This window comes from Triticum urartu, chromosome 4, assembly GCF_003073215.2.
Source record: "Triticum urartu cultivar G1812 chromosome 4, Tu2.1, whole genome shotgun sequence".
Lineage (NCBI taxonomy): Eukaryota > Viridiplantae > Streptophyta > Magnoliopsida > Poales > Poaceae > Triticum > Triticum urartu.
The window spans coordinates 98,183,579-98,195,038 of NC_053025.1; the positions used below are offsets into that span (position 1 = coordinate 98,183,579).

An 11,460-nucleotide genomic window follows, 5' to 3' on the forward strand; every position below is an offset into this window, starting at 1 on the left:
TGTGTCGTTTCGACTGCTGCTCTGGTCAGCTGCCTAGCAGTCAATGCGCAATTTTCAGTTAATAAGGAGTTGACTCATTTAGTAGTAAAGTTGCATCTTATAGCACTAAAGTTGGTTCCTACAACATCAAAGTTGGCTACAAATGTTCATCAAAACATACCATAGGGGCCTAGTTTCGAAAAAGCAAGTCGTGCTTTTTTTTGTCAACGTGAGACAAAGACAAGAAATTGAGAAACAGTATAACGCGGCGAGCTACGTGTCTCCACAACGATTTGGCATTCTGACCCGTACAGTTGACTCGCTCAACGCTTTGGATGTTCTGGTCGTTCCACCGTGCGATCCGTCTATTCTACTGCGCCACTCAAGCGCCCCGGCCGGCCCAACACTAAATGGGCTACTGCTGCGAAGACCCACCTGGAGGCCCTCTCAGTCACCGATGCAGCGTACCCTTCGATTCTGAATACATGGTTACGATTGGATTGACGCGTGCGTTGGGCGCATGACTCTAGAGGGTTCTCTACAATCTGCGAATCAGGCGATGGTGGTGGCAGCGGCCTCCTCACACCAGCGCACACCCTCCCTGAACCCTAGAGCCGACCGCCACATGCCATCCCTGTACGTCAGACCCCCCGCTTCTTCTCCTTCCTCTTGTCCTTCCATGCTCCATCCCTGTCGCACAACGACGGCGATCCACCTAATGACAGATAACAGACGGCAGCCGGCGGCTTCCTTTGCTGCAGTCACTGCTGGGGAAGAAAAAGAGGCATTGTGCAACTGCTGCAGCAACCCTCTGGCTATTAGACCTCCCGTGACTTCCATGCCGCTCGGATCCAACCTTGCAACCAACTTCCAAATGGATTCTCTCTGCGATGGCTGTGGATTTCTGACGGGAAGGAGAGAGAGCCCCATTCTCCCCAGCGTGCTCACTTTGGGAGATAAACTCACGTGCGGAAGGTACGAGCACTGCAAGTTCATATTACGATTTGATGAATGTATTTTGTTTACTGATTCTTACTGGTCAGTTTGAGATGTATCATTTTCATGTTCATCCGTACTGCCGCTGGTGGATTAGTTGTTTTTTCTTAATTCTGAATTCTGAATTGATAGCTCTGTCAGGGCTGAAGTATAAGGCCATGGTTTCAAATAATGGGATGAGCAAACCACATGCTAATGCTAAAAATATTGGCAAATATGTATGTAGTATGTTCGATATCATCTCCCCATTTTGTTCATGTTAGAGGAATAGAGGTAACTGATTGACCTTATCTATGCATGGTGATCTATGATGCTTGCTCCTTATTTTTTCTGTTTCCAGAAAAATGTTCTTTAAGGCAACATTTTGGTTGGTCTCATATATTTTGAAGGATTGCTTAAGTGAACTGCAAATGTGATTATCACTTTTTCTGCATGCCTATCCTACTGTATTTTTTACTCCCTCCGTTCCTTTATGTAAGATGTATTATTTTCGGCACGGTGACCAAGGCACATAAGTATAGACATGTTACGGCGAAATTACCCTTGGCAAATTTGTTGGCTAGTGGCAAGTAAATCAGTTAGTCCAGAAAAGTAAGAGATACATGCAATCGATAGAGAGGTACTTTCCTTCTTTTGCTACAAGGAGAGATACAGACAATCAGGAGAGAGATACTTTCTTTTTTCTGGAGGGCTAACAAGTGAATTATGAGGAATTAGAAGAAATGCACCTTACATTTTGGAATTTTATCAAAAAATAAATACACCTTATATAAAGGAACGGAGGGAGTACTAGCCTTCATTTTCCCTTGGTTGGTCTCATATATTTATTTGAAGGATTGCTTAAATGAACTGCAAATGTGATGATCACTCCTTGAGCATCCTTATCCTACTGCATTTTTTTACAATCTGACGCACGATCATCTATGTACTGAAAAGAAAGGAATGCATGTCATCTTTTATCAGGAACATACTTGGACAGTTGTATTAAAATGGTCTTAGTGTTCGTTCAATGAACGGCCAGCCTAACGAGACCATGAGTAGTTGAGTTTGCACCTATATCCTGTCACAACAAAAGCATGTACTTTTTATTCCTCCCTTGGGTGTTGAAGTACCATTGGCCCATTGCAGACAAGAACATTGGTGTTTTTTTCTCTTTGTAATTGGAGGATACCCCTTTAGCGTAATATATCTGTGCTAGAACATAAACTGAAGTTAAGTATTCAAGCAAAGATGTGGCCTCTTAATTAAATATTATTTCTTCCATCAAAAATATTTTTCTATAGTTATGGACTTGGGTAATTAGAAGTGTTCAAATTAAATTATTTATTTGAATTACTAAATAGTTGTAAAATGTTTGTATTATTATTTCATTAGAATGGATGAGCGCGGCAACACGCGCCTTTATGATTTATTAACTTTTCTAAAATGGGTGTTTGGTCGGAAGCGCTAGAGCAAATAGAGCGTCCTATAGCCTCACATTTCCTATTCGACAACCAAATATTGTCACTTCAGCCTATAAATCTGATTCCATATGGTTTACCTATAATTGCAACATTGCTCTTAAAAAAATTGTTGAAACATTGTTGCATTTTTCATAAAACATCATAGTGTATTGTTTCAATATCTGAGTTCGTTAATAGAGGCATATGTGGCCAAGTTGTATAGTGAGATTAGTCCCACGCCGAGGGTTTAGAAAAATCTTCACCAAGGGTATATCATAGCATTTTCAAGTTGATCATTTTACATGAAGCGAGAAGGAATATGTAAAAGGGGTGCTATGTACATATGAGCATGCATATTGAGTGAATTGTATTTGTGATGTGCTACAATGTATATAGTTTAGAAGTAAGTTATGTACAACACAAAACACAAAACAAAGTGATTTGCTAGAGAGTCACCGAGAGGTTGGGGGTTCTTATATTTTGTTTTGGAAAGCAGTGACATTTTTCTATCCAGAGTGAGCATTATAATGGCTAAGAGGTATTATTTTTCAAGTTTTCCTCAATTCTGATATGACTTACTAGCACACAAATACTCTAGGTTGAGTGATTGTGATGTCCATTTTGTCATCCATAAAGGCCGGGGGTGTTTCATTTCTTTCTATAAATAAAAAGAAAATAATTGTAGGCATTTCATGCAACTTATTTCTTATTACCAACCTCTTTTGACATATGCATATTCGTCCATTCATATGAGTTCACGGAATCCGTTCATCGACGAACCAAAGGTCGTTCTAGAACAAATGCACCAAGATTCACGACTCATTTGTGTCTTAGATGAGAATAATATAATGTGTATCTCATTTTGGATGAGAAGCCAAAAGTTGAACCACTCCTTTCTTCAATAGAAAGCCCGAAGAGAAAATAAATGCACCTCATTTTGTGGCCACTTTGCCAAATCCACGAGAAGTGCTCCCCGGGTGGCAGTTTTCTCAAAGAACTAGTTGATACCCCGCGCGTTGCTGCGGGAATTAGTAGATGAATATTTTTAAAAATATAGATAAATATTATATATAATATTGAGTAACAATCAGACCATTTGCTACATCAAGACATAAGAGAAGGATGTTCCTACAAGCCTCCACAGAGATCAGCGATTCTGGGCCATTGGATCGGTTCCCTTGATGCATTTCTGGACGTTGGATCAACATCTGGATGAACCTGGGCCGTCGGATCTGAGATGAACACTGCTGGAATGAATAGTAATGGCAGCAAAATGTAAATACTGTGCCCCCACCGGGGTATTTTGGTCATTTCGTATATTGGGGGTATAAAACGGGGGCGCTCCTGTCCAGAGACCAAGCCGCCTCCTCCTATCTCCCTCCCTCCCGCAGCCGACTCCCTCCATCCCTCCCGCGCGCTTCCTCTCCCCCCCCCCCCCCCCCCCCCTGAGCAGCAGCGGAGGGAGGACGAGGAGCACGACGGCGGCGGCGGGGAGGAGCAGCAGCAGGGCAAGGCGGCGTGCTGCGCCGTCCCGCGTCTCCTCTCCTCCGACCACGCCGCCGTGCTGCGCGACGGCGAGTGGGCGCCCGCCCTCCCCGTCCGCGAGCTCGTCCCCGGGCACGGCGGCGGCTCCCGAGCCCTCCTGTTCCGACCCCGCAGAGTGCTCGACCCGTAGCCTCTGCTCGCCCTCGCCTCGCCTCAAGTGCATGTGGACGTCACCGGGAAGAACGTCAGCTGCAGCTCGCACAACGACTCTGCCTGGAGGCGTTGCCATCTACTGGAGAAGCTTCAGACCGTCCTCCTAGCTTTCGTGCATCTCCGGGAAGAAGACAACCCGAGCTGAGTCGCCTCCGATCTGCGGTGGGTGCCATCTCCACTTCCCCCGTTTTTTCGGTCTCTCTCTCGGATTTACCAGTTCATCTGCTCCAGATTCGATAAGATATGTCTATCTATTCATTTGCAGGGGGAGTTGGATCCCAATGGCAGCGTTGCAGTCCTCTAAATCTGTTGGGAAGAAGGAAGAAGATGGGACTCATATACATGCCTCTCTCTGGTGGAGTTGAAGATCTGCCCATCCCTGCATCGTGTAGACTGTGGCCTGCAGGTACCCCCTTGCTTTGTTTAAGTGCATATTGTGTTCGTTGCTATCTGCTGCAAGGAAAAAATAATCTCTGTAATATGCATGCCCCACTGCCTACTAATTAGTGCCTTCTTTGTTCTTCTGAAATTTAGCTGCGGTCACCAATCACTTGCCCGTACATTATGTTGCCACTCATGACTCATGATTATCTGACTTGCTTATGCAATATATCTCTTATCATTGATAGATATATGAGTGATTCATGCGGAATCTATTTTTGCTAGGTTGTCTGAGACATGTAGCCGATAATAATTTTCAGATTTAATGTTCATATTGTTGTGAGTTTTGGAAAGATTTAAGCTTTCCTCAGTTTCCCCACTGATATGTACTTCTTTAACACTCTTTGATTATTTCAGAAAACATCTGATGACATGGACGTGATGGGGTAAGTTGCGAAAACTCATGGGGCCCTACAACAAGTTGACATAAATCCTGAAAATGTTCACAGCCTGTTTGAAAAATACATTATTCATCGGGGGACTAACTGGGACATCATTTTGTGCCTAGATATTTAAACAAGTCAATTGCCAAGCTACAAATGGGGCTGGCAGTGTGGCGCAACAAGCCTGAGCTGCTTGAGAGTGCAGATATGCATGAGGCAGGAAAGGAAAAAGGCTTCAGTACCATGAAGACCTGGCTGCCTCAAGGTTCATACTTTGCAATGCTATTTGATTTTTCCTTTTGTTGGCCTAGCTATTGGTTGCTGAGTTTATATTTTTTAGTTAGAACAGATGCAGATGATTTCACAGGAACCCCAAAGCCTGCAACTAGCAAGGAATGTACGGGCAAATGTGCAAGTACATAATTAAAGAATTGAATCGGATCATCTATCATCATAGCAAATAGACTCAAATCAAATATGATTATTTATCATAATAATAACTAGAATAACTGAATAGGGTTATTAATCATATGCAACCATTTTTGCTTCTTCCCATTTTGCATTGCCGTGTTTATTCCATGTAGTAGTAAAATGATTTTTTATGTGTTCGTTGCAGGGAGGCCTGCGAGGAATGTGCTCCAGACCGGCAAGGTGCTGCTCAACAGCGAGAAGCACCATCGGCATCAGCAGTGTCAGCGTCACCACCTCCTTGGCATGCAGAAGATGTCACTCCCAAATCGTCTCTGTAATGCATCCAGGTATACCAGATGCTACTACTGTTCTCCCTGCCCCTATCTCTATAATTGATTGTTCACTAGCCTGGCCCATGGGAGCCCACGACTCAGGACAATGTTTTAGTAGACATAAATGATTGTCGGTTTATTGAGTTAAGATTTGTTTATGGTGAGGTCATGCCATGTTGTTAGCGGGCACAAATATCTAGTGAGTTGTTGGTTCAGGAGATCAACATTTGGTTTAGTATCTATGAAGAGGTGAGTCTCGTGGCGGTGAGCGGAACGGAGACAAGGATGGCGAATTGTTTAGTATCTATTTCACAGAGTTGGATATGCATGCTCGTGTTGTTCTTCAGCTTATGTCATGTAGTTTAGATTCATATATACACTACTTAATTAGGAGCTGATTGTTTATATATGCATCAAGCAATAGTTGGTACTCGTTGATTATCCAGAAATAAGAGATGAAAGTTCCTACATGGCTCCTTAGAGATCAGCGACTCTCGGCCGTCGGATCGGTTTGCTTGATGTGATTCTGGGCGTCGGATCGAGATCTGGAGGAAGCTGGGCCGTCGGATCTGGGATGAGCACTGCAGGAATGAACAGTTACTGCCTCAACGCGCTGCCTTTTACTTCGTTTTTTCGGTCTGGCGTCGCTGGCGTGGGTCCGCTCGCGGGTGGGCCGCGTTTGTCAGCGACCGTGGCTTGGATATGGCCCGGTTGCCCCGTCGCGCGCATCGGCGGGTAAAGATCTTGTGCCACCGCACGTAATATCCTGCGCCCGCCGAGGGTACGTCGGTAATTTCGTGTCCAGACCTCGTGCGTGTCTTGCGGTGGTTCGCCCCGTGCGGCTATGGGGTGGGGAGGGCAGCGCCTTGCCCTTTCGTGCTCATTCATCCCCTTCTTCTCCTTCTCTCTGGATTCTTCTGCTAGCCAGCCATCAGGAGCTCCTGGTGGTCCTCCTCGATATGGATGTGCTATACATCACCTCCTCGCCTCTTGGCTGCTTCGATGCCTGTGGCGTTCGTGCTCATCGGTGGGACGGTGCAAGGCGCAACTCCGATGCAGTGGCGTGTATGTGCGGTGTAGGAAGCGGTTCCTTGCCGGCTGGACGACGTCCAGGCGCAACCCCACGTCCACTGAGTAATGCCTCGGCTACAACCTCCCTCGGTGAGCCCCATCTCCCTCCCACTCTGCTTCGGCTACTATACGGGACATGGACAGAGCTATGATGATCAGTTATGGCTTATATAGGCATGCTCTTGAGCAATCGAGGCACTTATGGGTATTAATTTGGATCCCCCCTCATTTCTTTGAGCCATTTTTTGATCATGTTTTTATTTTAGTGGCTCTGTCCTTGGATGGTCATTTCTGATGAGTGATAACCAGGGCAGTTTCACATGACCCACCGGTTGGAAGCCATTCTTGCTAGGGCGATGATGATTAACGGTGGTTGAAATAAATGTGCCTTTGAGCAATCGAGAAACCTGTGGGTATCAAGTTGGATCCTCCCTCTTGTCTCTAGAATCCTTTTTGATCTTGTGATACTTATTGTTCTGTCCTTGGATGGTCATTCTTGTTGAGTGATAACCAGGACAGCTCCACTGTATAAACAGATTGATCTGGTGATAAGAGATGACGGGGATAGGTTATGTGATCGAGGAAAGGAAAATCTGAGCCCACTATGCATTGAATCCTGAACCCTTTTTATTTGTGTTTAAAGGTGTTGCTTATTTATTCTCCAGTGTTTACAGCCATCTTATGTAAAGATTTCTTCTCTTTGATACCTTTATTGCATATGAGTTGTTTTTCATCTTTTATTGTTTGTTGTTGGTCCTTGATTTAATCTGGTTAAGAGTAAGTTGCACTTTGTTATTCTGGGATAAACGATGGTTTGGCAATGCTATTGGTTCTTCAAGAGTTCAGAGGAGGATTTCTAATATTATTTTATTGTTAAATAGTCATGACAGTAAGATTCCTGTATCTTTTCGTCATGAGGAGCAATGGGGCATTGCACACTTATGTGTACTGCTACCTGATTATCGTTGGTCTTTTGTATAAAGGTCTTGCTATAATTTTGTATGGTCCTTCTTCCCTAAGGTGTATTATGAATGTTTTTCCGAGCTATGGAATGTATTCCTAATCCTGATCTATAGAACTGCCTTTCTGAACTTGATGTCTAAGTTCTACTGGACAATGCTTATTTGGATAGACGCTCATATCCATCCGTCAAGGACCAACGAATATGTCCACAAGGAGAAGGAGGACACAGATCGGGCAAGCCAAGCTGCTGGCCATGGCGCTCCCATCACATCCATCCGTCAAGGGGGGTCGACCAAGGCGGACTGCTGCTTTCTTCCTTCCTCCGGCGCTCGCTCCTCAACTCAAGGTTCTCTCTCTCTCTCTCTCTCTCTCTCTCTCTCTCTCTCTCTCTCTCTCTCTCTCTCTCTCGGGACGCCCATCTTCTTCTTCTTCTTCTTCTTCCCTTCACTTGCGTGACCTCACCTGATGCGCTTCATTTCACTTGCTTGGTTTCTCCATGCAGCCCAACATCCACCACCACTGCCGCTGGTTCGGTTCTGCCACCGTTGTCAAGCATCTGCTCTGTCGTGCACGCCTCAAGCACAAGGTACCCGTCCTCCTCCCCCTCTTCCATTTTTTCCTTCTTATTTCTTTCCCTGATGCCCCCTTTCCCTTGCTTTCCTTCGTTGCTCACGCACGCAGAGACATCAACAACACCAGCGCCCAACCCTAGCCACACCTCAGACCCGAGATAGCGCACAAGCTTGGTGTGAATGGTTCCTCTCCTCTGCTCTCTCTGCACAAACATTACTTTGTTTGTGGTTTACTTCTCGTCAGGTCAGTCTGTGATGCAAATTCATTCCTTTCAGTGGATGGATTGATTTACCTACCCCTGATTGATTGATTTTATTTATCCTCCAATGCCACTAATTAGTTGCAGAACCACTATCGAAGTCAAAACTGCTGCAAAACCGAACCAGGATGTTTTCAAACAAAATGCCACCAATCTGGGACATTATTAGCTTCAAAGTACCAAGTGATGAGTAATAATGTACCACAGAGCCGATGCTCACAAAGGAATATCATCAAATCGTGTGGGGCGGTCTTCCATGTACTCGGTTTGTTCCGTCCCGCTGCTTTTCTTCTGTTTTGTACTCACGCTTCATATATGTCCTAATATACAATGACTGCCTGTAATCTGTTCACCAAAACATCCAAGTGCATATATGATATATCTTCCCAAAAGAAGCCTCTATATGATTGAGCTTGACCCCTTTTCTATGGATATTTTTGATACTTCCTTTTATTTGTTTTCAGGGTAGGCTCTCGGTGAATATGTCGACTTCTTGCGCTCCTAATATATGCGGTTTTACTTATGCCTGGTTTCATAAGTGGTCTGTGAAAATTGACTTTATCTTTTGTCTCATCATGTTAGTTATCATTATGGTGATCAGATATTCTTGGCTCTTGACAATAAGTGACTTTGAGCTTGTTAAATTAAACTACTCTCTGCAGGTAATAGTTGTAACTGGAGTAATCAGTGTAAAGTTTGTGGTCTGCACCTCTTTTTTTCATAAGAGAACACCTATATTTTATATGAAGAGTTACTGTAACAACCATGGAACCTGAGTATTCAGTTTGTGTACTTCCAGGGTCTACATCTACGCCTGCTTCTCTCGCCTCATTGAACCATTTTTTCTCTGGGCCTTCTTTATTTATTTGACAGAACTTTCTTTAGCAATACACCGATTCAGAATATTCGTATATTCTTTTCTTAGTCATTCTCAATTTTGCACAATTGTGATTCTCAAGTGGTCTATTTCTATCAGGATTCATCTGTGAAGCCTGAGAAAGTACGCGTCGGTGGGGGTCTCCATGGTTGCTGCCGACCGGATGTCACCACTGCTGCCGATGTCGTCGTTGCCCTAACCACTGTCCCGCAACACAGGTTTGTATGCCTCTCCCTCACCCACTGCTTCTCTCGCCTAACTGATTCCTTCTTCATTGCGATCAAGATTCATTAGTGTTGCACTTTCCCCTGTTACTTAGTGCTTAGGAGAAGGAGAGGCATGGCTGTAGCCACATAAACAGATGAGGAAGAGGCGAGCTGCCGCTAGCCCCCAGTGGCGTGCTGCATCTCCCATTGGTGCTTGCGACAGGAGAACCACACCCCTGGCCTCTTCATCTACGCCTCGGTTGTTGTCTCCCCAAGGAACGCCAAAGGCAACAATAGCAAGGTGAGGCCCCTACCTGGAAAATAAGGTTCAGGAGGTGTTTATCTTGTGATTCAGTAACTTTTCATTTAGTGAATGCTTTCATATAATCCAACCGTTCCAACTTTATGACATATTCAAGATACACGTTTGGTTAGCCTTTTTAATTGAGCACTGTTTGTTTTTGAGTTTAATGGGCAATTGTAGTACTTCATGCCATTGTTAAAGCTCTGCACTTTAATCACACTAAATATAGTTGTCTATTTTACCAGTGGTATGTAAATGAGACAATCTGGAAATTGCAGCCATAAATAAAAACCTATGTTCTCTCGTTTCCTATATGTATCGCTATGTAGGTAATTGCTTATCTGGTACGACGATATCAGTCTATGCATGTAGCAGTCCCTTTCTCTGTCTATGATATGGTTGCTCATCTATTATTATAGGATTGAGCAATTGTTTGAAGAGCTTCCTAATATTCTAATAAATTCAAGACGTGTGATCGAGCTAGGCATGTGTTTAGATCGTCTCATCATATACACATTTCCAGGATCTGCTACTGTTAGATCTCTTTCATATATATATATATATATATATATATATATATATATATATATATATATATTTCACTACTTCCACTTGCTACTGTTATATAGTTTGTACTGCATTTTCAACTTGCTAAGGCTGATAAATGTTGACCCAATATAATTGATGTATTAATATGTTAGCCAAAGAAATTTGTACATCTCTTCTGGTTTATTATATATATGGATTACTGATGCTTTTATGGTACTGAACAACATATTCAACGTGGTGATGCAGGAGTGTAGCAGATTCAACGTGGCGACCGAGTCGCTCCTGAATGCGGAGAAGCGGTGCCGCCTGGCCGGTGAAGTGGCCGGCAGCAGGAAGTCTGCCGTAGACATCGTGGAGATCCTCTTCAAGGACATCGCCTGGAAGACGCTCAGTGACCAGATCATCGTGTCATCCTCTCCAAGAGGGGCCAGCTCAAGCAGGTACAACTGCTCACCACAGCTCGCTCCTCTTCAAGAGGGTCCAGCTCAAGCAGGTGGTCCGCCGTCGACATCTCTTTTGTATGCACATCTCAACTTTAATAGTAAGTTATCTTTCGATGGTTTGAGCACTAGGTTTGACTACTTGATGATCCTATCGTACCTTGTAGTTTTTATCATTTGTAAAATACTTTTTTCTTGCTGCTACAGAAGGAATCTATGGAACTTACTACATCTATACTTATTTTCTTGACATGAATGAGAAGATGCTAGCTAATCAGGAACAGTCTAAAAACGTTGTGCGGCAATATAGGCCACTAACTAACCTGAAAGGAACTCCACTTTTATATTTTGACCAATTGGTCTGCAGGGCTATGTCTATTGGTGCCATTATATTTAAATTAATTAATTATCTTGCTGGTTTTATGGGCTGAATGTACACTATCATGTAATTCAGACTACTGCTAATGGCATTGTGAGCTACTCCCTCCGTTCCAAAATAGACGACTCAACTTTGTACTAACTTTAGTACAAAGTTG

General features: G+C 43.8%; 1 protein-coding gene across 3 annotated transcripts; it reads left to right on the forward strand.

The window, feature by feature from the left end:
• The first annotated feature begins 3,897 nt into the window (after positions 1-3,897).
• LOC125550865 lies at positions 3,898-11,155 on the forward strand. Of its 3 annotated transcripts, XR_007301971.1 has the most exons (11): positions 4,416-4,521; positions 4,914-4,942; positions 5,065-5,204; positions 5,556-5,697; positions 7,886-8,062; positions 8,219-8,302; positions 8,398-8,532; positions 8,630-8,813; positions 9,013-9,643; positions 9,745-9,932; positions 10,731-11,155. XR_007301971.1 is itself a non-coding variant. In XM_048713976.1 (4 exons), the coding sequence occupies exons 2-4, from the start codon at positions 4,929-4,931 to the stop codon at positions 5,744-5,746; spliced, it is 345 nt and encodes a 114-aa protein (XP_048569933.1). In that variant the 5' UTR covers positions 3,898-4,277; positions 4,914-4,928; the 3' UTR covers positions 5,747-5,974. The 3 variants fall into 3 exon arrangements, 1 of the variants encoding a protein (XP_048569933.1); XR_007301970.1 differs by having other exon boundaries at positions 4,507-4,521; positions 4,914-5,204; XM_048713976.1 differs by lacking the exons at positions 4,416-4,521; positions 7,886-8,062; positions 8,219-8,302; ... (3 more) ...; positions 9,745-9,932; positions 10,731-11,155 and adding an exon at positions 3,898-4,277 and having other exon boundaries at positions 5,556-5,974.
• The last annotated feature ends 305 nt before the right edge of the window (positions 11,156-11,460 follow it).